The 27,556-nt window shown below is 38.7% G+C and overlaps 1 protein-coding gene across 1 annotated transcript in view; it reads right to left on the reverse strand.

The window, feature by feature from the left end:
* The window catches only part of XPNPEP2 (X-prolyl aminopeptidase 2), a 127,769-nt gene that overhangs the window by 73,119 nt on the left and 27,094 nt on the right, over window positions 1-27,556 (reverse strand). The window contains exons 3-4 of the mRNA XM_053692061.1: window positions 24,167-24,277; window positions 21,222-21,285 (exon numbers count right to left, since the gene is read on the reverse strand). Of these exons, the coding sequence (XP_053548036.1) occupies window positions 21,222-21,285; window positions 24,167-24,277 (175 nt within the window). The remainder of the gene's footprint in view (window positions 1-21,221; window positions 21,286-24,166; window positions 24,278-27,556) is intronic.

A 27,556-nucleotide genomic window follows, 5' to 3' on the forward strand; every position in this document is an offset into this window, starting at 1 on the left:
CATTTAAAGAAAACAAAGCAATTAAATAGTTTCATTCAATTACCTTTAGTGTTTACATACTTACCTCTAGCGTGCCAGAGAGCAGCGCTAATCCAGACACCTCTGCACAGAGCCCCAGCCCCCGCTTATAGTAGGCTAAGCGCGGCATATCCTAGAGCCTGCGTTAACGGTAAAGGCTTTTTATTAGTGCGGCCGGGGCTCTGAAAAGACGAAGAAGGATTATCGTGGCTCTACAGTGTGCTAGAGGTAAGTATAAAACTTTTTCACCTATAGCCAGCAACATTTACATTTGTTTAACGATTGTAAATGTTCCACGAATATTTAGCATTTGTTTCATATAAAACAAAACAAATATCGAATACTGCAGTATACAAATATTCGGAAAAACACATTTTTACAAACATTCGTTCCGAAAGGTTCTGACAAACCAAATTTTTTGCTTTTGCACAAATCTAGTAACTATTCAAAACATTACAAAGAACATATATTTGATGATAGATAAAGACACATTTATGTGTCTTATCAATCTATTTACCTTTACATAGAAAGCATGTTCTTAAATAATTCCCTGGGAAGTTTTACAATAAAGTAAGACTAACTTAAAGGGATATTAACAGTGGTGATTCACTAAAATCAAATATGTTAAATCCAAGTAAACAGAAAATGTACTTGTTTTCTTGCAATAAAAGTACTAATATCTCATTCTAGCCCCTGTCCTCAGGGAGATGAGAGAGCAGACATCTTTTGAACTTAAGCTGCCTCATCTAAGCCTAAGCAAAACAGACACTGTTTTTCTTGAATTCACTAAGACAAGCCAGATCAAGTTACTCTAGAAGATGTATGACAACAAACCAGATAAGCCTATCTGTTGAGACCCCAGCCTCCTTGTAGGGCTGTGACAGGCAGTAATTTGACATTGCACAAATGAAGTAAAATCCTTTTAAAATGATGAACAATACCTAGGGGCCGAATTATCAAGCTCCTAATGGAGCTTGATGCCCCTTGTTTCCGGCCGGAAACAGAAGTTATGTCTAAAGACCGCTGCTCCATAACTTGTCCGCCTGCTCTGAGGCCGCGGACATAAATCAACGTGATCAAATATGATCGGGTTGATTGACACTCCCTGCTAGCGGCCGATTAGCCGCGAATCTGCAGGGGGTGGCATTGCACCAGCAGTTCACAAGAACTGCTGGTGCAATGATAAATGCCGACAGCATATGCTGTCGGCATTTATCGATGTGCGGCGGACATGATACGTTGAGAAACACTAATCTACTTAATATTTGTGATATATGCAGAGGTCACTGCAACAGCAAAACTAAGTGGATTTTGCATTTAACATAAAAAAATAAAAATGAAGAATACATACATTTTACCATCTAAAAGAAAGATACAAGTCAAAACAGTATATATGTTAAAAACTTTTGCAATATTCTTCTATTATTAAATTTACCTCTCTGTTCATTCTTCATTGCAACTCAATTTCATTCCATGGCAGCATACTGAGGTATACACAGAAACATGCAGGTGTATAGAGCACTATGGGGCCGAATTATCAAGGGCCGAACGGCCCCTGATGCCACTGTTTCCGCGCGAGCCTTCAGGCTCGCCAGAAACAGCATCTATGAAACGCTGCTCAGCCTGCTCTGAGCAGCGGACAGCAATCAATTGACACTGCCTGCTAGCGACGAATCTGCAGGGGGCGGCATTGCCCAAGCAGTTCACCAGAACTACTTGTGCAATGAAAAATGCAGACAGAGTCGACATTCAGCAATGTCTGTCTGACATGATCTGTTGAGCGGACCATGTTGGACAGATTGATGATAAATCAGCCCCTATATGTAAAACATTTTTACAAACCTTGCTAAAAATACTGCTGACATTTATAGCCCAAGATAGGTGCACTCTGCTGTCCCTACCTCACTATGCTATTGTGGGACATTTCAACCATGTATACCAAGACAAAAATGTAAATTTGATCATAGAAATAAAGTTGTGTTTCAATGTTTGAATAGTGAATGTTTAATTTGGAATTCCGTACTCCTTTAAAGAAAAAAATATGACTGCAAGCTTTTAACTAATCCATGCTTATGTATGTGATGCATGATAGAAATAGTATGCTTAATATGGTGAGGGAAGTAAACCTTACAGGCATACGCTACTCAACAATTGTCTCTATTTTATTTAAAAGAAAATGTTTCAAAATACATTACTGTGCTTTGTTGTTTTGAAAATGTTCCTCTTTTGAATGTTCCTATACTGAATAAACCAGATTTTTTGGGGGTGCTGTCTATATATGCTGATGAGCAATAGAGTCACAATGATACACTTCATGTTAGTTTCTCATTAAAGTTAAACACCTTTTGCCTAACCTTTCTTCATGCAAACATATTTAAAAATATCAAGATGAAATATGTGGGCAAGTGTCAGGATCCTAGGTCAATAGATGAATGTTCAAGGGGCCAAGCTAATCTGAAAGCTGGAAGCAGGTTGAGTATTCAGTTTTGTGGTGTAAAGGTAGCTGTGAGTGCTGCTGGAGGCCAAGGCTGAGCTAAAGAGAGGAGGCTTAGTGCTGCTGAGAGTACAAGTGCGCTATGGGCATCTCATTGTCAGAAGAGGATTTAGAGGGGTGCACTAAGTTTAGTGCACAGGATCTGGACATTTCTTCTCTTGACATTGTTAACTGTGTTACCTGCACTAAAGGTAGCGCTATTTGTGACCTTGATGTTGGAAGTGACCCTGCAGTTATTTTGGTGCCAACCAGTGCTTGGTTATTCTTATGTAAGTCCTGGTGTTTTTGTCTCTGATCTGCTTTCTTGGTTTTGGCCCCTGCTTAGGTCCCGGTTTATGCTCCAAGCATTAACAAGTAAGTATACAAAAGGTTTATAAGCACATGCATATTTGCTAAATGAAAGCACAGCTGATCACAGGGTAACAGAGCCACCACTAGAAATTTTACTTAACCATTGATCAGCCCCCCCCCCCTTTGACATGTGCAATTTTTTACCAAGTTACTAAAACGTATATGCACTTTATTCTTAAGTGTAGTCAAACTTGGAAATGTTGCAAAGGTAGTAACATACAAACACAGAAACACACAGACACACCCATACACTGAAACACACACTCACACGTAAGGATTCACATATAGACACTCTAGTAGACACGCAAAGAAACACACAAATATACTCAGACACAGACACCCACAAAGACACTCAGCTCAGGTAGACTACAGTTTGTCAAAAAAGGAGATTTACAAGGCAAAATATGGAGTTCTGATTATCTTTTTGTCAAGGAAGATGCCAACTATATGATGACAACAGCATGCAGTGACTGAAAGGAAGGCCCTGAACTGCCTAAACAATAATTTAAAGGTTAAATGGTGGATTGGTGACTTCTGGAAAGGTCTCATTAGTCTCAGAGTCTGTAGAAAGATGTGAATAATCAGTAGTAGGTCAAAATGTCCTAAAAAGGAACAGCCAATGAACATAGAAACACACAAACTCAAACACAAACTTGCACATACACCCAAGGAAACAACCACAGAGACAGCCTCAGAAAACACACAAAGACATACACACATACACAGAGACACCCACAGAAAGCACACAAAGACACACACACACAAACACACACACAGAGACACCCACAAAAAACACACAGAGACATATATTTATATACACACGCACCCTTACTGAGACATCCACAGAAAACACACAAAGACATACACACACACACAACCTCACAGAGACACCCACAGACATACATACAGACACATACATATGCTCACAGAGACATCTACCGAGACATCCACAGAAAACGCACAAAGACTTACACACCCACCCTCACAGAGGCATCCACAGAAAATACACAAAGACATACATACACACACACACACACACACACACAGACACCCACAGAAAATGCACAAAGACATACGCTCACACCCTCACATAAATATCCACAGAAAATGCACAAAGACATACACACACACACCCTTACAGAGACATCCACAGAAAATGCACAGACATACACACACACCCTCACAGAGATATCCACAGAAAATGTACAAAAACAGACACACACACCTTCACAGAGAGACCAGCAGAAATACATACATACTCATAGAGACAACAAAAGCACAAAGACATAAACACACAGACACACATTGCCCCCCCTAAATCAACAGCGTGTGACATGCATGATAAAATAGCAGAAATTAAGAGATCACTTTTTCAAGAATCATATTTGTAAATGTGCAAACAAAAATACTTTGAATTTAAAATGACACATTAAAGATCTTTCAGAATGGGTAGATTATAAAAAGTACTTTTGAAAGGTTAACATATGTATCCCCATGGGTTTCCCCATTGTCCCCAAACAAGAGCACCACTTCAAATCTGGTGTACAAATGTTCCCATATGTCAGCTGTACTTATGGATTTTGAAAAGGCTGTACTCTATATGGTCTTGGTGGAACCATAAGCTGTGGTAATCAGTCTCATACCATTAGATCTGGTTAAATGCATGATTTAGACTTATTTCTATGTATTTCAAAATTAAGTCAGTTTTAGTGTAAACTGAACAGTGCTAAGCTAACCTGTCTCATTTCAAACACTAAGCAATCTTAGCCTGAGAGTATAACATTTTATGCAGATGTAAAAATCTTAGATAAAATGCCTCCTGGCATCTGGAAAGTCCTTGCATAAATGGGCAGTAAACTGGAATGTAATAATATATATATGTGTGTATATATAAATATATATATATATATATATATATATATATATATATATATATATATATATATATATATATATATATATAAAAAGAATCATATCTGCCAAAAGGGCACCTACCATTTGTGTATTGAGGAGGAAAAATTTCTGCATGGTTATAAATATAGAATTTCTACAAGTCTGTTTCACACTGTGCATAGTGGTTTAGTGAACACTCAGAAATCCTCTCAAATACTAATGCTTTACTCATTGTAATAACATTTCCTACACTCAATAGAACTCTGCTGTAGTGCCCTCTGGTGGCTGCCAATTTTTTTTTAATATATAGTTGTGCTTGCCTCGTGTGGCCCCCCTGGCCCAGTGGGACCCTGACAGGAGTCACCCCTTTCACTTCCTGATGGCGGCCCTGCAGGGTAAACTGTAATAAACTAATCACAGCTTGAATTCCTATTGTGTAATGATGTTGGCTGTAATAAATTCTATCTGGTCTTATAGCAATAAACAGCTTATTATTAACTTCCTTGACTTCATATTTCCTTTTTATGAGACCTAAACTGCAAGCTAATTGCTACCTAGTATAACCCAAACATTCTTGGATCATTCTGTAATTTGTATCTTATTTGCTGGAATTAAACTACAGTATACACCAATTTTCACATAATTGCATGTAATAGACACTACTATAGGGGAAAAATATGCACAGATACTGATATAAAAATCCAGTATGAAACCTTTTAAAAACTTACTTAGAAGCTCTAAGCTTAACACTGTTGATGAGGTTAGGCTGGGACACCCACTGAAATAAAATGGAAAGCAAAAACAGCAGACAATTCCCCCCTCCCCTGCATATAAATAGACCCTTTACACAAACAGGAGCAAGCTGGAGTCTGTAGACATCAGTATACATGTACATCTAAAACTTTTGGGCTTTTTTAGGAGTCTGAAAATCAGTATAATATTATTTAAAAATAAGCAAAACTATACATTTAAAAATAAAACAAAAAAGCCCGTATGGGCTATATAAATCTACAAAACATTTATGCAAAAAAATATCTAGTGTACAATGTCCATTTTAATTTCTAGTTGGTTGTTTTCAGTATTATTCTCCTTAGAACAATTTAAGTTTTGTATTGAAAAAAAAAGAGCTTGCAATTTAATATAGGATACTTTATTGCTGTGTGTAACTGCAGTGATGTAACCACTTATAACCCTGTATTCTGAGTAATCAAGAAATTACTGTTCTCTGAATAAGGTTTGACAAAAACATAAAATAAATTATACTCCTGGTTAACACTTGAGGGTAAAAAAAAGTGTAATAAATAATTACTTCTCTAGGGGGTGGATTTTTACATTTCCAGTGTTAATCTATTTTGGTTGGCCAATAGCCATAAAAACAACTGTTGCAAAAGGATAACACCATGCTACAAACGCAGAAGTTTTTGCACTTCATTAAAGGCACAAGAAACCCATTTTTTTTCTTTCATGATTCAGACAGAGCATGTGATTTTATGAATTTTCCAATATACTTCTATTATGTATTCAGCTTCAATCTTGTATCCTTAGTTGAAAAGCATACTATGGTAGGCTCAGGAGCAGCAATGCATTAATAGGAGCTTGCTGCTGATTGGTGACAGTACACAAATGCCTTTTGTTATTGGTTCACTGGATATGTTCAGTTAGCTCCTAATAGTGAATAGCTGCTGCTTCAACAAATGATAACAAGAGAATGAAGCAAATGTGATAATATAAGTAAATTGGAAAGTTGTTTAAAATCACATGCTCTCTTGGTTCTGGGGAGGAGTTCTGGAGGAGGAGCTCAGGTGTGTGGTCATGCGTAACACCTGCTCTGTTCTACCTTCCCTCAAGCTGCTGGCGAGAGACTCGCGCCCAAACCCTCAGACCAAGGGTGGCTTGAATAGCCTGAATATACCGCTACCAGAACTTCCATAAGTGCCACAACAGCGCACTTTAAAGTTATATCTGACTGTCCTCGAAAGGCTCACTCCTATATGCAATAATTCCACAAACATGTAGGCATTCTGAGCTACTACATAGAGACCAGCTCCGGGATACGGCAGTGAACTTGCACACCGACTGTGAATAACAACTACCTCGACCTTACAAGTGCAGTAGGTAGGAGATACAACTCATCTAGCAGCGCTAAGAGAAAGCTGGTCGAAAGAGCCCGCCTGGGGAGTTACTAAACTTGGATTCATAAAGTTACCTGAACTCTTGCGGGGGACTCCTCTTTCCTAAGTCGGCTCGAATCTTGTTTGCACCTGTTTTTTGACCGCCCGGCTGGCAAGATAGACCTCACCCCTTGCTGCACTGTTAAACACCGGGTAGTCACCTGTGCTCCTAGCTACCAAAAGAGAGAAGTTTTTTGCTGGACACCACCCCGCTCTGTAAACGCTCACGAAGCTCCCTCCCACCGATGCTGCGAGAGGGAAAGGAACTGTGCAGACCGGCAAAGGTTCTTCTTGTGGGGTCACCCGTGACTCTTCATCAATCACCAATACGATCCCTGGTTAAAGCTCAACAGCTGTCACGGCCATCTGACATGGTCGCCCGAACCGCCCTTCCACCGGTGCTGCGTGAGGGGTAGGTGTCGGGTAAATCTGCAGAGCTGCTTCTGCAAAACCCCGGGGAAGACCTTACTTCAGCTGTCACCCAAGGAGTCACTGCAAAGAATCCTCAGCTTCCACATTTGCTCTTTTGGTCTGCTGGGAACCCCCGCTAGATCCTTTTCCTCTTGTTTGCCTGTTTCTGTGTGTACGAAGAGGATTAAAAAGTGGAGAGAGACTTAACACCATACGTCTGGGGACGGACATAAAGAGAGTCGGTAACGTATATAGATAGTTATTGACGGTCCTATTCTCTCCCCTCTCTTTTCTCTCCCTGCTGGCTTAGCTGGGCGGATACTACTCTCTGGATACCTGCAAAGTAGCTATATCCTGGCCCCCCTGGAACTTACCAAATTTAATATACTGGACAATAGTACAGAACTTTGTACATAAAATAATCAAACTGGGTACTATTGAGGTTTATGAAAAGTGTATAAACAGAAGTTTCAAAATGTTTCTATTATTGTAGATGACACCATTAAGTAACATATGTCACCCTGGTTTATTCATACTTTACTTAATAATAAGAGGTATTTTTTAGAACCTGGGGCTACTGTAGAAAGCTGTCTACGCAAACTGATAACAAAGTTACATTATTGTTATATTAGAATATTTGCTGAAACACTGCCATTGTCTAAATCAAATCAGATTGTTTGATTGTGGGGAATTCATAGAGTTAAAAGGAGGAGAGCAATTGCATAAAAGCCCCCTCAATCTTATGTCCTCCTAACCAAGTTTTATTTTCTCTAGGAGGCTAAAAGACTACATTCTAAGACATACTGTTAAAAGTTATAACCTCTTGCCTTTTAGAATTAATAAGCTAACCATCTCTCCCTGGGTGGTAGCTGAAGGTGTGAGCGAAATAATTTAGACTAGAAGTATCATTTGAACCAATTTGAGACCCCCCTCTTGATATACTCTCCTGGATTACTCCGGGAATTTTTGTAACACTGTATACCTTAACCATTACTAAATGCTTTAAATCTATCTACCTCCTGGAAAATAGTGCCTTCCTGCTGTTAAACAGCAGGGCCTGAGAGCAATTATCTCTGTATTCAGGAACTCTTTATATTTTTGGAACTCGGAATCCCCCTGATCCTGTAGAAATTAAATTCCTCTGTTGTTTCTTTCCATTGGTATACAGGTTTTTTGAAATCAGTGTTCTCTTCCTGTCACGGTCTAAAGGAGAATATTTATAATTTTTGTTTTGGTTGGAATTCCTTCCCTTTTTCTTTTTTTCTCTCTTCACATTTTTTCTACCTTCACCTTCCTACGGCACAAAGGGCAATACTATCCCTTGAATCTCACATTGAATATACGTACTTACATAGATACACTTACTACCACCGGGTATTTATTACCCCCTTCGATTAATCTATAGTCACTGCACTTTTTAGTCACGACTCACTTCACTACTCGGATAATCCTATATAGCAATCTTTAAATCACCCCACTATATATGGATAGATTTTTACACGGGCACCCTAAAACCTCTCCTTTGGCCATGACAGGGAGACAAAAAGAAAAAAGGAACAAAGCTGTTTTAGAAACTTCAGCAGATACACAAGCACCTACTACCTTTGCCTCAGTCACCTCAGAACAATTAGATATTCATTCACTAGTTTCCAAAATCTCTGAAGTGTTATCCCCCAAATTTGACTTATTAGAAAAAGAAATTAGACAAGACATTGCTTCTCTATCTAATGAGGTAAAACAGTTCGCCTGCAGAATATCTGAGGCTGAACAAAGAATCTCGGATCTGGAAGACCTGACCGTTAATTATAAAGTCAATTTTGAATCTACAAATAATACTCTATCAAGAATGCAAAGTAAAATTGATGATCTAGAGGATAGATCGAGAAGGAACAACCTCAGGATCATAGGGGTTCCTGAGGAAGGGCAATATGAAGACTTAGAGAAATTAATTAAGGTTACACTCCCCAGTCTAATGCAGATACCAGAACCTCACTCGTCTATAATTATAGAAAGAGCACATAGGGTAGGCCAAGTTACCTGTTTCAGGATTACTCTATAGGCACAGCTACGAAAAGGAGGGAAATTGCTCCACACTGCACAAACTTCATAAAGAAAGGTGTGCAAGCAACCTTGCTGTACCCGGCCAGGTTGAAACTCTCCCTAGATGGTCGCATATATTTTTTTGATACAGCACGAGATGCAGCTAAATTTTATGCTGAATCTTTCCCTCAGGATAAAAACTGAGAAAAATTAATTAATTAAACAGGGATACCTACTCAGAGTGAGTCAGATGAGTAAGTTGACAGCACATGGGAAGGGGCTGGGAAGCAAGGCTAAGTCTTGCCATGCTACCTGTTCCACAAGGGATCATAGGGTTAAATCCACTCTACCCTTCCTCCTATCCCTCCCCACCCTTTTTTTTTCGTTTTTTTTTTCTTCTCCTTTTTCTTGTTCTTTGTCACTTTAAAACAAAATGGCTGTGGGGGGTAACCTAAAAATGACCTCCTGGAATATTGGAGGTCTTACCTCTCCTATTAAACGGAAGGTCATACTTACTCAATTAAAAAAGATAAATACCGACATAGCTTTCCTACAGGAAACACACTTAAAACCAGAGGAAGTTTTAAAACTTAAATCCTCCTGGGTTAGGGAAGTTTTTTTTTCATCTACTGCACAAAGAAAGGGTGGGGTAGCAATTCTCATGGGGAAGAGACTCCCCTATGATGTAATACAAGTAGCTACAGACCAGGAGGGAAGATATTTATTGATAAAAAACAAGATTTCAAATACATTATTTACATTATGCAACGTATACGCCCCCAATGTTTTTAATCTCCCCTTTTGGGAATTGCTGCAAAATAAGCTTTTTTCATTTACAGAAGGGTACTTGATACTTGGAGGCGATTTTAATATGGCCCCTCAACACCCACTGGACAGGCTTAGGCAGAATTCTATTCCAATTAAAACCAAGCGAGACAATCTGGAGTTGAAATTATTTACTAGACTGTTTCGTAATTTAAAACTTTGTGATATCTGGAGACTCCAAAATCCTGATACCAGGGACTACACGTGCCACTCGAGAGCTCATAAAATCCTCTCCAGAATCGACATTTTTCTAGCAGATGAAAGAGTATGTAAAATGAAAGTGATCACTAAGATTCTACCTATAACTATCTCGGATCATGCTCCGATTACTCTCGAGTTCCACTTAAACTCCTTAGGGAACAGGAATTGCAGCTTTGTATTTCCACAATATTTAACATCCGACTTAAAATTTAAAAACTGGCTTATATCCAGATTTCAGGAATTTGCATTGTTTAATCGACAACATACTTCCAAACCTGCCCTATTTTGGGAAACTGCAAAGGCGGTCCTCCGTGGAGAAATATTAGCATATACTATTTCTAGATCCAAGAAAATTAAAAGGAGGGAAAACAAAGTGTTAAGGGCCGTCACAAACGCATATAATCGCTACATCCTACACAAAACTCCAGAAAATTGGTCTAGATACAATACAGCATTAGTGGAAAGAGACTCCTTGTTACTTTACAAAACTACCCAGAGAGATCTCAGGTTACAGGCTAAATTATATCACTACGGTAACAAAACAGGGAAACTTCTGGCTAACCTGGTTAAAGTTGAAAGAAGTTCTCTCATAATAAAATCTATCATAAATGGTAGTAAAAATCTTAATTCTCCTGAAGAAATTCGTGGAGTATTTGCAGAATATTATGAATCCTTATATACCTCTAAGATCTCCAACAGCCTGCAGAGAGAGAATTTCTGGGATAAATTAGTTTTTCCATCCCTGTCACCTGATCTTCTTCAAACATTGCAATCCCCCTTTACGGAAGTAGAAATCTCTCAATGATTCAAAGGCTGTCTTCCAATAAAGCTCCGGGACCGGATGCACTCCCGAATGAGTTTTACAAAATATTGGCACCCGAAATAACAAGCCTCTTAACTTCACTTTTTAATGATATTTATATCTCTGGTAACACACCAACTAAGGAATTTGTAGCGTCATATACAACCCTTATCCTAAAACAGGGGAAAGACCCAAATAAAAAAGGAGTCATATAGACCTATTGCGCTATTAAACACGGATTACAAACTTTTGACATCCATCTTAGCGCACAGACTCCAACCGTTGATTTCCACCATTATTCATAAAGACCAAGCTGGTTTTCTACTGAATCGAAATTCATCAGCCAAAATAAGGGAAGTATTTACGTTAATAGAATATCTTAAGATGCTGGAGTCGGGGGGGATGGGGGGAGAGGACACCTCTGATATGGCGATTATATCTATCGACGCTGAAAAAGTGTTCGATTCGGTACACCATGACCATTTAAGTTTCGCGCTACAGCAGTTTGGACTCAGAGGTAACTTCCTTTGTTTATTTAATAATTTGTATAGTAATGCATCTACGAGAATTATGGTTAATGATGGTTTAACACAAGATATAAGATTAGGGAGAGGGACCAGGCAGGGGTGTCCTCTCTCCCCCTTACTTTTCAACTTGGCTATCGAACCCCTCGCTATCCAAATTCATCATCAACTTGAAGGGATTAAAATTAAGGGAAAAGAACTGCAAATTGCACTTTATGCAGACGATGTCCTGATCTATATCTCAAACACAGCCAGAAATATTCCAAGACTTCTTGACATTATAGATCAGTTCAGCTCTTGTTCTGGTTATAAAGTGAACATTTTAAAATCAGAGTTATGCTGGCTTAAACATACTAAGGACTCTTGTGTAGCTATTCCATTCTCTATAGTCCCAGATGCATTTAAATACTTAGGTATCTGGATTTCTCCCAACCCTAACGATTGGTATGATTTAAATATTCTTCCGGTACTTAATAGAGCTAAGCAAGCCTTTAAAAACTGGCAGAAACTTCCTTTGTCTTTGTCAGGAAGTATTGCTCTCTATAAAATGACTCTTCTCCCTAGAATTCTGTATGTGCTTCAGAATACTCCACTTATTTTGAAAACAAAAGATATTCTTTCTTTTAACTCGGCACTTCGCTCTTTTATATGGCAGAATAAGAAACCCAGGATTTCCTTCTCCAAATTAATGCTCACTATAGAATACGGGGGACTCTCACTACCAGATATTCGATTATACAATATAGTTTTCCAGGCTAGAGTGGTGGTAGACTGGTTAACAAGTGCTAATTATATCACGAGTCTTGATCTTGAAAATAACATAGCTCACCCATATTCTTTAATAGCGCTACTACACTGTAATAAGAACATAATTCCACCTGAAATAAAAAAAATAAAGTCCATCTATAATCCAATCCAGATGTGGAAAAAGATATGCTCAATGCTACACATTCAATTTAGAGTTTCACGCTTCTCACCACTTTTAAATAACCTTCAATTTCAAGCTGGGATACAATCGTCTCTTTTCTCTAAATGGGAATCTCTGGGCCTAGTAAGCATCGCTCAATTACTTGATTTCAAAGAAGATGTATCAAAACCTTCGATTCTATTAAAGAGAACTTTCAACTCTCTAATAAAAACTTTTTCGCTTATCTTCAAGCAAGACATCTCGCACTCAAATTAGTAAATGATTTTGGATGGGACTGGTCCTTGGGCATACTTGAAAACTGGATATTATTAGCTAAAAACGGCCGGTCATCAATCTCATATATATATATCAAAAATTGACCTCTTTTAAAGGCCCAGAAATAGTAGAAAAAATTCAGACCAAATGGACAGCAATTCTTCCGGAAAACTCAGTGGTCATTCCTGTAATAACCTCATCAATACAAGCAATTTCAAGTGTCACACTTTCTGCCACTTGGCGGGAGGCACATGTTAAGTTACTACACATGACGTATTTTTCACCAGAGAAGGGAGTTAAATGTCGAAGTCTTAGTTTTAACAAATGTCCAAAATGCTCATACCCCTCGGCTAATCTCATTCACATGTTTTGGTATTGCCCAAGAATCAGGAACTGTTGGTTAAAAATGCAATACTGGCTCACCAGCCTGATGGGCATCACCTCATTGACGCTATCCCCTGCAAATATAGTTTTCCCCACGGAGGACTTTGGCCTCCCCCAGGATAAATTTAAACTGGTCGTTTTGGTAATTCTGGCAATGAGGTACTTAATTTTGAAGAAGTGGAACTCGAGAGCAGTCCCGAGTATCTCAGAGATAAAAAATTGCTTGAAGAAACAGTGTATCATGGAACAATTAGACACCAATCTACAGAACGACCAGGATGTGAGGAGTTTTTTTTTCTAAATGGTCAAATTTTATTAAAATCTTACCTCCCAGGGAGATTGATCACTTGATCTACCCATTTAGAGATACGGAACTTTTTCTCCTGGGAGTCTGGTAAACCCCTCACAGCCAGTGATACATTTTTTTTTATTTTTTTTTTCTTCTCCCATACTGGATGGGTACTATGTATGAATTAATTATGTAAGGGTATTAAAATAAATCGATATACAAAATCTGGGGAAGAATAGAGGAAGAGGGGAGGGAAGGGGAAAAAAGGGGAAAAAAAAAGGGGCATCAGGTGGTATGTTTAAAGCATGTAGTTGAATAACCTATTGAAATGTAAAAACCTTTGATTTTATTATTGTCTATTCAAGATGTAGCTCTGGTATTACAAGAGCCGGTTCTGTTTGGGGTTTTTTTTTATGTATTTTTTCTTGCTGTATCCGATTTCATGTTGTGTTAATACCCCTGATGCTTAACAAAAAAAAAATGAAAAAAAAAAAATGAAAAAAAAAAATCACATGCTTTCTGATTAAAAAAGAAAAAAAATGTGGTCTCATGTCAGTTTAAGCTTATTAACAATTTTTGCCTTGCGTAATTCTGACGTTAATTGACTCAAGCTTTTAGCTAACAGTCGGCTAGATTACGAATTTTGCGTTATGACTCAAAACGCTACTTTTTCACTACTGCTGCTATTACGAGTCTTGTAGGTATAGCTTTACCGCACACTTTTTTGGCTGTAACGCAACGTAACTACCGCACCTTTCAAAAAGTCATTTTTCAATGGGACTTCCAGATATTCGATTATACAATATAGTTTTCCAGGCTAGAGTGGTGGTAGACTGGTTAACAAGTGCTAATTATATCACGAGTCTTGATCTTGAAAATAACATAGCTCACCCATATTCTTTAATAGCGCTACTACACTGTAATAAGAACATAATTCCACCTGAAATAAAAAAAATAAAGTCCATCTATAATCCAATCCAGATGTGGAAAAAGATATGCTCAATGCTACACATTCAATTTAGAGTTTCACGCTTCTCACCACTTTTAAATAACCTTCAATTTCAAGCTGGGATACAATCGGCTCTTTTCTCTAAATGGGAATCTCTGGGCCTAGTAAGCATCGCTCAATTACTTGATTTCAAAGAAGATGTATCAAAACCTTCGATTCTATTAAAGAGAACTTTCAACTCTCTAATAAAAACTTTTTCGCTTATCTTCAAGCAAGACATCTCGCACTCAAATTAGTAAATGATTTTGGATGGGACTGGTCCTTGGGCATACTTGAAAACTGGATATTATTAGCTAAAAACGGCCGGTCATCAATCTCATATATATATATCAAAAATTGACCTCTTTTAAAGGCCCAGAAATAGTAGAAAAAATTCAGACCAAATGGACAGCAATTCTTCCGCAAAACTCAGTGGTCATTCCTGTAGTAACCTCATCAATACAAGCAATTTCAAGTGTCACACTTTCTGCCACTTGGCGGGAGGCACATGTTAAGTTACTACACATGACGTATTTTTCACCAGAGAAGGGAGTTAAATGTCGAAGTCTTAGTTTTAACAAATGTCCAAAATGCTCATACCCCTCGGCTAATCTCATTCACATGTTCTGGTATTGCCCAAGAATCAGGAACTGTTGGTTAAAAATGCAATACTGGCTCACCAGCCTGATGGGCATCACCTCATTGACGCTATCCCCTGCAAATATAGTTTTCCCCACGGAGGACTTTGGCCTCCCCCAGGATAAATTTAAACTGGTCGTTTTGGTAATTCTGGCAATGAGGTACTTAATTTTGAAGAAGTGGAACTCGAGAGCAGTCCCGAGTATCTCAGAGATAAAAAATTGCTTGAAGAAACAGTGTATCATGGAACAATTAGACACCAATCTACAGAACGACCAGGATGTGAGGAGTTTTTTTTTCTAAATGGTCAAATTTTATTAAAATCTTACCTCCCAGGGAGATTGATCACTTGATCTACCCATTTAGAGATACGGAACTTTTTCTCCTGGGAGTCTGGTAAACCCCTCGCAGCCAGTGATACATTTTTTTTTCTTCTCCCATACTGGATGGGTACTATGTATGAATTAATTAATTATGTAAGGGTATTAAAATAAATCGATATACAAAATCCGGGGAAGAATAGAGGAAGAGGGGAGGGAAGGGGAAAAAAGGGGAAAAAAAAGGGGCATCAGGTGGTATGTTTAAAGCATGTAGTTGAATAACCTATTGAAATGTAAAAACCTTTGATTTTATTATTGTCTATTCAAGATGTAGCTCTGGTATTACAAGAGCCGGTTCTGTTTGGGTTTTTTTTTATGTATTTTTTCTTGCTGTATCCGATTTCATGTTGTGTTAATACCCCTGATGCTTAACAAAAAAAAAATGAAAAAAAAAAATGAAAAAAAAAATCACATGCTCTCTTATTAAAAAAGAAAAAAAATGTGGTCTCATGTCAGTTTAAGCTTATTAACAATTTTTGCCTTGCGTAATTCTGACGTTAATTGACTCAAGCTTTTAGCTAACAGTCGGCTAGATTACGAATTTTGCGTTATGACTCAAAACGCTACTTTTTCACTACTGCTGCTATTACGAGTCTTGTAGGTATAGCTGTACCGCACACTTTTTTGGCTGTAACGCAACGTAACTACCGCACCTTTCAAAAAGTCATTTTTCAATGGGACTTCCATAGCGCCGGAATTGCAAGTTTTGCCGGGGAGGCCAAAAAGTGAGCGGTACAGCCTATACCGACAAGATTCGTACCGCCATCTAAAGTCAGTAGTTAGGGGTTTTGCACTAAAAAGCTGTAGCATAAAACTCATAACTAAAGTGTTACAAAGTACTAACACCCATAAACTACCTATTAACCCCTAAACCGAGGCCCTCCCGCATTGCAAACACTATAATAAAAATATTAACCCCTAATCTGCCGCTCCGGACATCGCCACCACTATAATAAACATATTAGCCCCTAAACCGCTGCACTCCCGCATCGCAAACACTAGTTAAATATTATTAACCCCTAATCTGCCCCCCCAACGTCACCGCCACCACTATACTAAAGTTATTATCCCCTAAACCTAACCCTAACCCTAGGTCTAACCCTAACACCCCTAACTTTAATATAATTAAAATAAATCTAAATAAAAATTACTATCATTAACTAAATAATTCCTAATTAAAACTAACTACTTAACTGTAAAATAAACCCTAAGCTAGCTACAATATAACTAATAGTTACATTGTAGCTATCTTAGGTTTTATTTTATTTCACAGCTAAGTTTGTATTTATTTTAACCCCCCAAATAAAATCTTATCTAAAAAACCTAAGCTCCCCATTGCCCTGAAAAGGGCATTTGGATAGGCATTGCCCTTAAAAGGGCAATTAGCTCTTTTTCTTTGCCCAAACCCCTAATCTAAAAATAAAACCCACCCAATAAACCCTTAAAAAAACCTAACACTAACCCTGAAGATCCACTTACAGTTTTTGAAGACCGGACATCCATCCTCATCAAGCCAGGAGAAGTCTTCATCCAAGCAGGCAGAAGTCCTCAACGAAGCCCGGAGAAGTCTTCATCCAAGCGGCAAAAAGTCATCCTCCAGGCGGGCATTCTATTGGCTGATTGGAACAGCCAATAGAATGCAAGCTCAATCCTATTGGCTGATTGGATCAACCAATAGGATTGAAGCTCAATCCTATTGGCTGATTGTATCAGCCAACAGGATTTTTTCACCTTTAATTTACGATTGGCTGATAGAATTATATCAGCCAATCGGAATTCAAGGGACGCCATCTTGGATGACGTCATTTAAAGGAACCTTCAGTGTACGGCTGGGACCGTATGAAGAGGATGCTCTGCGCCGGATGTCTTGAAGATGGAGCCGCTCCGCATCAGAAGGATGAAGATAGAAGATGCCGTCTGGATAAAGACTTCTGCCCGTCTGGAGGACGACTTCTTGCCGCTTGGATGAAGACTTCTCCTGGCTTCGTTGAGGACTTCTGCCCGCTTTGATGATGACTTCTCCCGGCTTGATGAGGATGTATGTCTGGTCTTCAAAAACTGTAAGTGGATCTTCGGGGGTTAGTGTTTTTTTTAAGGGTTTATTGGGGGGGTTTAATTTTTAGATTAGGGGTTTGGGCAAAGAAAAAGAGCAATGGGGAGCTTAGGTTTTTTTAGATAGGATTTTGTTTGTGGGGTTGGTTGTGTGGGTGGTGGGTTTTACTGTTGGGGGGTTGTTTGTATTTTTTTTTAGAGGTAAAAGAGCTGATTTCTTTGGGGCAATGCCCCGCAAAAGGCCCTTTTAAGGGCTATTGGCAGTTTAGTTTAGGCTAGGGTTTTTTTTATTTAGGGGGGGGGGGCTTTTTATTTTGATAGGGCTATTAGATTAGGTTTAATTAGTTTAGATATTTGATAATTTCTTTTTTATTTTGTGTAATTTATTGTTTATTTTTTTGTTGTAATTTAGTTAATTGTAATTAATTAATGTAATTTATTTAATTGTAGTGTAATGTTAGGTTTTAGTGTAAGACAGGTTAGGTCTTATTTTACAGGTAAATTTGTATTAATTTTAACTAGGTAGTCAGTAAATAGTTAATAACTATTTACTAACTAGTATGCCTAGTTAAAATAAATATAAACTTAGCTGTGAAATAACAATAAAACCTAAGATAGCTACAATGTAACTATTAGTTATATTGTAGCTAGCTTAGGGTTTATTTTATAGGTAAGTATTTAGTTTTAAATAGGAATAAGTTAGGTAATGATAGTAAGTTTTATTTAGATTTATTTTAATTATATTAAAGTTAGGGTTAGACTTAGTTAGGTTTAGGTTTAGGGGTTAATATATTTATTTAGTGTTAGTAATGTGGGAGGCCAGAGGTTTAGGGGTTAATAACTTTAGTATAGTGGTGGCGGCGATGTTGGGGGCGGCAGATTAGGGATTAATAAATGTATGTAGGTTGCGGCGACATTGGAGGCGGCAGATTAGGGGTTAATAAGTGTAATGTAGGTGTCGGTGATATCGGGGGTGGCAGATTAGGGGTGTTTAAACTCGGGGTTTATGTTAGGGTGTTTGGTGTAAACATAACTTTTCTTTCCCCATAGGAATCAATGGGGCTGCGATACGGAGCTTTACGCTCCTTTATTGCAGGTGTTAGGCTTTTTTTTAGCTGGCTCTCCCCATTGATGTCTATAGGGAAATCGTGCACGAGCATGTAAAACCAGCTCAAAGCAACACTGGTATTTGTGTGCGGTATGGAGCTCAACGCAACCATATTGCCCGCTAACGCAGGTTTTTGGAAAACCTGTAATAGCAGCGCTATTAAAGCTGAGTGGTGGAAATAACTTGCAAGTTATTACCGAGCCAGCCATAACACAAAACTTGCCGTCTACTAGATGTAAAGGGGCACAATGTCCTTTACAACTAGTATTCCAAACATGTAAAGCACAGATGTATTCAATAAAATGATGCGGGTACTAATATGTTGCTGATAATATTATATATAGAAAAGGTAAATATGAATATAAAATGCATGACACCTTTGGAATAAAAAGTTCTCTCAACATCAGTTAGTCTCCTAGAAAGATTCAAATACAATGAAATTAAATTGCATAATTCAGTAAGATGTAAAGTTGTAAGAATTTTTATTTTTACAAAAAAGGGTTAAACCTGAGAAATAATTTAACACTAGATAATCTATACAGTTCTTATATGTCATCAATAATATTTTGCAATAGTTTTATTTATAAGACACAGAAAGGTTTTATTTATCATAATTTATCAGTAACTAGCATTTATCTGCTAATCAGATTTAGTAACTCATGGACGCTAGCTACTTTTGCTCTAAAACAAGCTACTTCCTGACATGAGACACATCTAAGATCTCCCAACCTATTGCCTGTACCTTATGTAATCCATTATAAATGCTTCTGCCGGACTTGCACAAATCTCTTCTTCTTTATCTGTTTTTTTCTCTCTTTTTTCTCTCTTTCTCCACTGTCATCAGTAATAGCATTCTGAGAAATCTAGGAGTGATACTCCAAAACAATTTTTTGGAACACCCAAAGAAGGCACATTTCCTTGTTTGGGGTGTGCACAGTGCAATAATGTCATCAAGGGGGGAGTTATATCCCACCCATATACAGGGAGGAAATATCATATCAAAGGATATTATACATGTCATTCAACTTATGTTGTCTATGCGCTTAAGTGTCCCTGTGGGCTCCTATACGTTGGGGAGACCACCCAAAAGATAAGGGACCGCATATGCCAACATAAGTCGACCATACGCAATATCAAAATGTGGCATTTGCCAGTTCCTGCCCACTTTGCAGAAATGGGACACCAGGCTAATCAGCTTAGGTATTTAATAATAGACAGTGCCCCCAAAAGACTTAGAGGGGGTGATAGGCAGAGGGACCTACTGAATCAAGAAGCTAAATGGATCAATACTCTACACCCCAAGGGGTTAAACAGGGAGTTCGACCTTTTACCATTGATATAATTTCCATGTAACATAAAAATTAGATACTATTTCTAGTATTAAATGCAATGGATTTAATGTATCTTTAGGTATTTATGCTTTATGCAACAATGTTTATATGGTTGGTGACTTGCTGCAATTGTTTTTAATAGGTTATCCAATTCTTGTTTTCAGGGGTGTTAAGGGTTAAAATGATGTGTTGACTTTTTTTCTTTCTCCACAGGATATGTGATGATGTGAAGTACCTGTTAGACACTCCCCTGCTCTGTAATTGGTCATCTGTTTTATGTTGGACCCTTTAAAAAGGGTGTGTTTGTCAGTTGTAAATTAGCTTGAGAAAGGGGCAGGAGCCCCAAAACGTTGCTCTAATAAAAGGTTCAGCCTTTTGAACACGTGTGCTACCTTTATTTTCTATATATCAGTAATAGCATTAAACATTTTGGGGCCGATTTATCAAGCTCCGTATGGAGACCGCTGCTCCATAACTTGTCCACCTGCTCTGAAGCCACGGACAGAAATCAATCCGATCAAATACGATCGGGTTGATTGACACCTCCTGATAATGGCCGATTGTCCACGAATCTGCAGGGGCGGCATTGCACCAGCAGTTCACAAGACCTGCTGGTGCAATGATAAATGCTGACAGCGTATGCTGTCTGCATTTATCGATGTGTAGTGGACATTGTACATCGTATCATGTCCACTCGCACTATAATAAATATACCCCTTTGTCCCCTAACATAATAATTCCTTAGTAGCACTGCAGAATCCTTATATCTTTGCCTATGTCTGTAAATGCTCTTTCCTATTCACCTATTTGCTTTGCCCAAGACCTGTTTTTCTCCTCCTATCTTATTACTTCTCACATTCCTGTCTACAAGGCATTTCTAGTGCTGCACCTATCCTATGTAATTCATTGCCTTGCTCTGTAACACTGTCAGAGCTTTGACCATTCAATAAAGATGTGCTTGTTCAAGAATGCAATTAACCTGCAATAATGTAATTTTCTAGTTATCTGGCCTTAAACATTTTGCTTTCTATTTAAACTGTTTACCACCGACTTTATTTAGTGTGAATGCTCAGAAGACCCCCAGTCCTGCATATCCCCTTGCCTAATAAAAATAATATAACCACTAAAACTTGTTACCTGAGGATCCAGTGAAACCAGTTAGCCATTGTCTCCTTTTCTCACGTTCTGCAGAGTAGCCGCCCTGTTTGCACAGAATACACATAAAAATGTAAGAAATTGGTACCTTTATTGTACTGCAAACATTATTCTTGTGTTGTGTGATATATAAACATATTAAAAGGGTGTTGTTGGGAAGAATATTGAGGTCACGTTTTTCATTAATGGTTCCAGCCCTGGTCTATTGCCTGGCACAAAGAGGTGACATTAGGAGGAAAAAACAATTGCTCTAGTGTCACCACTATACAGTTAGTCCTCATCAATATAAGATAAGCGAGAAGAGTTCCTTTCTTTGTTAGGTTTAGCAATTTCAAAAACCTATCTGCTGATGTAGCAAATTCAATGAAAACCAGTTTTACAAAAAGCTTGAATCCATCCATGAATTCTTTTGGTTCTAATAAAGTCTGTTGTCTTGCAAAGTCTGATAAAGTCTGTTGTTACAGATCAAATGAGTTGATGCTTGAATTAGTATTAACCCTGTGGTGTAAAGTACACAACTGTAGGACTATTCATCATTTTTCACAAGAGCGGTTTTAGGTGTCTATTTATCAAGCTCTGAACGGAGCTTGATGCCCCGTGTGTTTCCGGCGAGCCTTCAGGCTAACCAGAAACACAAGTTATGAAGCAGCGGACAGAAATCAACCCGATCAAATACGATCAGGTTGATTGACACCACCTACTAGTGGTCAATCGATCACGAATCTGCAGGGGACGGTATTGCACCAACAGTTCACAATGTCTGCACAATGTTAAATGGACCCCTTATAATTTGTTGCCATTTCTCAAAAAGTCTCAATTGTTTTTTTTAAACTTTACAATAAGTGTTAGTAATGTATGGTTACTAGTAACATTCCAACAAGTGAAAATAGTCACCTTATGTACTTTGTTTATAACTGGAAGCCACAGTTAAAGCATTGGAAGTAAGAGTTTTGACAGACAACATTTTATAGTTTGATCTGGTTTCCTCTCATTTACATTTCTTTTAATTCTGCATAATTTTCAATGACATTTTGTTTAAAATGCAGAATAAAATCCACACAACTTTCTTATTCAGTTTAATTCATTCCAGCCATCAATCCAACCTACACATGGGGGCCAATTTATCATAGTGCGAGCGGACATGATTCGATGTGTTCTTGTGAACTGCTGGTGCAATGCTGCCCCCTGCAGATTCGTGGCCAATCGGCCGCTAGCAGGGGGTGTCAATTAACCCAATGGTATTCGATTGGGTTGATTTCTGCCCGCTGCCTCAGTTATAGAACAGCGGTCTTTAGACTGCTGCTTCATAACTTCTGTTTCCGACGAGCCTGAAGGCGTGAACTGCTTGTGCAATGCCGCCCCCTGCAGATTCGCTAGATTCCGCTAGCAGGGGGTGTGAATCAGCCCAATCATATAGGATTGGGCAGATTAATGTCTGCAGCCTCAGAGCAGGCGGACCAGTTATGGAGCAGCGGTCTTTATCGATGTGCTGCGGACATGATACGCTACATTGTATCATGTCCGCTTGCCCTTTCATAAATCGGCACCAATAAATTGTATTCTGGAGTGTATGGGGAGCCAGTGTAGAGACTGGCAGAGTGGAGCAGCTGATGTAGATCAGCGACTTTGGTGGATAAGTCTAGCCGAAGCATTCATAATAGATTGGAGGGAGGAGAGGCAGTGTTATGGAAGGCCATTTAGAAGTAGATTGCAAAATCAATACGTGACAAAATGAGGGAATGAATAAGTATTTTTGTCGTTTTTTTTGAGTAAGGAAGGGACAAATTCTGGAAATGTTGCGTAGGTGTGAACGGCAGGATTTGGTAAGTGCTTGTATATGTGGGTTGAATGTGAATTCTGAGTCAAGTGTGACCCCAAGACACAAGATAGGGAATATCATTTTAGACAACTTTTTAATTTACGTTTATCATCAAAATTGCTTTTTTCTCTTGTTATTCTTTGTTAAAAGCTAAACCTAGGTAGGTTTCTATGCTAATTTCTAAGCCCTTTAAGGCCGTCTCTTTTCTGAATGCATTTGACAGTTTTTCACAGCTAGAGGGCGTTAGTGCATGTATTTCATATAGATACCATTGTGCTTATGCACGTGAAGTTATTTAAGAGTCAGCACTGATTGCCTGAAATGCAAGTCTGTCAAAAGATCTGAGATAGGGAGGCAGTCAGCAGAAGCTCAGATACAAGGTAATTACAGAAGTAAAAAGTATATCAATAATACCATGTCGTTATGCAAAACTGGGGAATGGGTAATAAAGCGATTTTCTATATTTTTAAACAATACGATTTGTGGTGTTTACTATCCCTTTAACCTAGCAAATCACAACTTTTAGTTAAATTCAGTGCAAAGCATACCAACACATTGCAACTAATTAGACTATGAAGTTATGAATCTCAATAGACTTCAATGTTCTGCATCCAGCAGTGTAGTCCCAGCATACTATGTGCTGGGAACCAGTATCAGACCTACTCAACAGAGGGCCCAAAGATGACTCCATAGTAACCAATAATAATAATATACATCTGATCTGTATAATGATTTTGAATACAGATAGATGATAGATAGATAGATAGATAGATAGATAGATAGATAGATAGATAGATAGATGGACCTGCATAAGTAAAAGGCTCCCCTGCATTAGGATTGTACATATTCTGCACATGTATATGTATAGTCTGAATGCTATGGGCCTCAGCACTTGCACCACTACACCTGCTGCACCAATGGTAGTTCTGCCCCTGCTGGGAACAGGTGCTCCCTGCTACTCATGGAACTTGGGTAGCTGCTTGCTTTGCCTGTTGTAAAATCAGGCCCTGTTTACAGTGTCAGTAAAAACCTCTCTGTTGCTCTTTAGTGTAATGTAGTTGGCACACTTAGAAATATAATAAAGTTGCGTTTTTCTAATTTTTCTTACCAAATGTGCATCGTTGGCAGGAATTATGTAGGCGCTGATGTTGTTTGTTCTCATCTGCTGACGGAGGCTGTTCAGTTGTTGAGTGGTATTTTTAATGTTAGGTGGGATATACTAAGAAAAAGAAATAATAACAAAGACAAAATAATAAATACATGGGTTTAGTGAAAGATTTGACAGACAGTTTTTATAAAGTCATATGACAAGCTGAATATTTACCTGCTTTTTAGTTTTCATCATTGCAAAATGTCATATACACACAAATTGTGTGCACATTAGAGGAATGAAAAAAAGTCAAAACTAAACTTGTATGATTAAGATAGAGCAGGTCATTTTAACACACTTTTAAATTCACTTCTATTTTTAAATGTGCTTTGTTCTCTTGGTATCCATTGTTAAAAAAGAATACACACATATCCTACACTAGTGGGAGCTAACTGCTGATTGGTGCCTGCACACATTTGTCTCTTGTGATTGGCTAACTAGATATGTTCAGCTAGCTGCCAGTAGTGCAATGCTGTTCCTTCAGCAAAGGATAACAAGAGAATAAAGCAAATTTGATAAATGAAGTAAAATGAAAAGTTGTTTAAAATTGTATGTTCTACCCAAATCATGAAAGAAAATGTTCCTGTCCCTTTAAAGAGAGAGGAAAGTCAAAAATAAACTTTCTTAATTCAGATACTAAAAAACAAGGCCTAGATTTAGAGTTCGGCGGTAGCCGTCAAAACCAGCGTTAGAGGCTCCTAACGCTGGTTTTGGGCGCCCGCTGGTATTTGGAGTCAGTGATTAAAGGGTCTAACGCTCACTTTTCAGCCGCGACTTTTCCATACCGCAGATCCCCCTACGCCATTTGCGTAGCCTATCTTTTCAATGGGATCTTTCTAACGCTGGTATTTAGAGTCGTTTCTGCAGTGAGCGTTAGAGCTCTAACGACAAGATTCCAGCCGCCTGAAAATAGCAGGAGTTAAGAGCTTTCTGGCTAACGCCGGTTTATAAAGCTCTTAACTACTGTACCCTAAAGTACACTAACACCCATAAACTACCTATGTACCCCTAAACCGAGGTCCCCCCCACATCGCCGCCACTCGATTAAAATTTTTAACCCCTAATCTGCCGACCGCCACCTACGTTATACTTATGTACCCCTAATCTGCTGCCCCTAACACCGCCGACCCCTGTATTATATCTATTAACCCCTAACTTGCCCCCCACAACGTCGCCGCAAGCTACTTAAAATAATTAACCCCTAATCTTCCGACCGCAAATCGCCGCCACCTACGTTATCCCTATGTACCCCTAATCTGCTACCCCTAACATCGCCGACCCCTATGTTATATTTATTAACCCCTAATCTGCCCCCCACAACGTCGCCGACACCTACCTACACTTATTAACCCCTAATCTGCCGAGCGGACCTGAGCGCTACTATAATAAAGTTATTAACCCCTAATCCGCCTCACTAACCCTATCATAAATAGTATTAACCCCTAATCTGCCCTCCCTAACATCGCCGACACCTACCTTCAATTATTAACCCCTAATCTGCCGACCGGAGCTCACCGCTATTCTAATAAATGTATTAACCCCTAAAGCTAAGTCTAACCCTAACACTAACACCCCCCTAAGTTAAATATAATTTTTATCTAACGAAATAAATTAACTCTTATTAAATAAATAATTCCTATTTAAAGCTAAATACTTACCTGTAAAATAAACCCTAATATAGCTACAATATAAATTATAATTATATTATAGCTATTTTAGGATTAATATTTATTTTACAGGCAACTTTGTAATTATTTTAACCAGGTACAATAGCTATTAAATAGTTAAGAACTATTTAATAGTTACCTAGTTAAAATAATTACAAATTTACCTGTAAAATAAATCCTAACCTAAGATATAATTAAACCTAACACTACCCTATCAATAAAATAATTAAATAAACTACCTACAATTACCTACAATTAACCTAACACTACACTATCAATAAATTAATTAAACACAATTGCTACAAATAAATAACATTAAATAAACTATCTAAAGTACAAAAAATAAAAAAGAACTAAGTTACAGAAAATAATAAAATATTTACAAACATAAGAAAAATATTACAACAATTTTAAACTAATTACACCTACTCTAAGCCCCCTAATAAAATAACAAAGCCCCCCAAAATAAAAAATTCCCTACCCTATTCTAAAATACAAATATTACAAGCTCTTTTACCTTACCAGCCCTGAACAGGGCCCTTTGCGGGGCATGCCCCAAGAATTTCAGCTCTTTTGCCTGTAAAAAAAAACATACTATACCCCCCCCCCAACATTACAACCCACCACCCACATACCCCTAATCTAACCCAAACCCCCCTTAAATAAACCTAACACTACCCCCCTGATGATCTTCCTACCTTGTCTTCACCATGCCAGGTTCACCGATCCGTCCTGGCTCCAAGATCTTCATCCAACCCAAGCGGGGGCTAGACATCCACTGAAGAAGTCCAGAAGAGGGTCCAAAGTCTTCCTCCTATCCGGCAAGAAGAGGACATCCGGACCGGCAAACATCTTCTCCAAGCGGCATCTTCTATCTTCTTCCATCCGATGACGACCGGCTCCATCTTGAAGACCTCCAGCGCGGATCCATCCTCTTCTTCCGACGACTAGACGACGAATGACGGTTCCTTTAAGGGACGTCATCCAAGATGGCGTCCCTCGAATTCCGATTGGCTGATAGGATTCTATCAGCCAATCGGAATTAAGGTAGGAATTTTCTGATTGGCTGATGGAATCAGCCAATCAGAATATAGTTCAATCCGATTGGCTGATCCAATCAGCCAATCAGATTGAGCTCGCATTCTATTGGCTGTTCCGATCAGCCAATAGAATGCGAGCTCAATCTGATTGGCTGATTGGATCAGCCAATCGGATTGAACTATATTCTGATTGGCTGATTCCATCAGCCAATCAGAAAATTCCTACCTTAATTCCGATTGGCTGATAGAATCCTATCAGCCAATCGGAATTCGAGGGACGCCATCTTGGATGACGTCCCTTAAAGGAACCGTCATTCGTCGTCTAGTCGTCGGAAGAAGAGGATGGATCTGCGCTGGAGGTCTTCAAGATGGAGCCGGTCGTCATCGGATGGAAGAAGATAGAAGATGCCGCTTGGAGAAGATGTTTGCCGGTCCGGATGTCCTCTTCTTGCCGGATAGGAGGAAGACTTTGGACCCTCTTCTGGACTTCTTCAGTGGATGTCTAGCCCCCGCTTGGGTTGGATGAAGATCTTGGAGCCAGGACGGATCGGTGAACCTGGCATGGTGAAGACAAGGTAGGAAGATCATCAGGGGGGTAGTGTTAGGTTTATTTAAGGGGGGTTTGGGTTAGATTAGGGGTA

Source organism: Bombina bombina, chromosome 1 (genome assembly GCF_027579735.1).
Source record: "Bombina bombina isolate aBomBom1 chromosome 1, aBomBom1.pri, whole genome shotgun sequence".
In the NCBI taxonomy this organism is placed as follows: domain Eukaryota; kingdom Metazoa; phylum Chordata; class Amphibia; order Anura; family Bombinatoridae; genus Bombina; species Bombina bombina.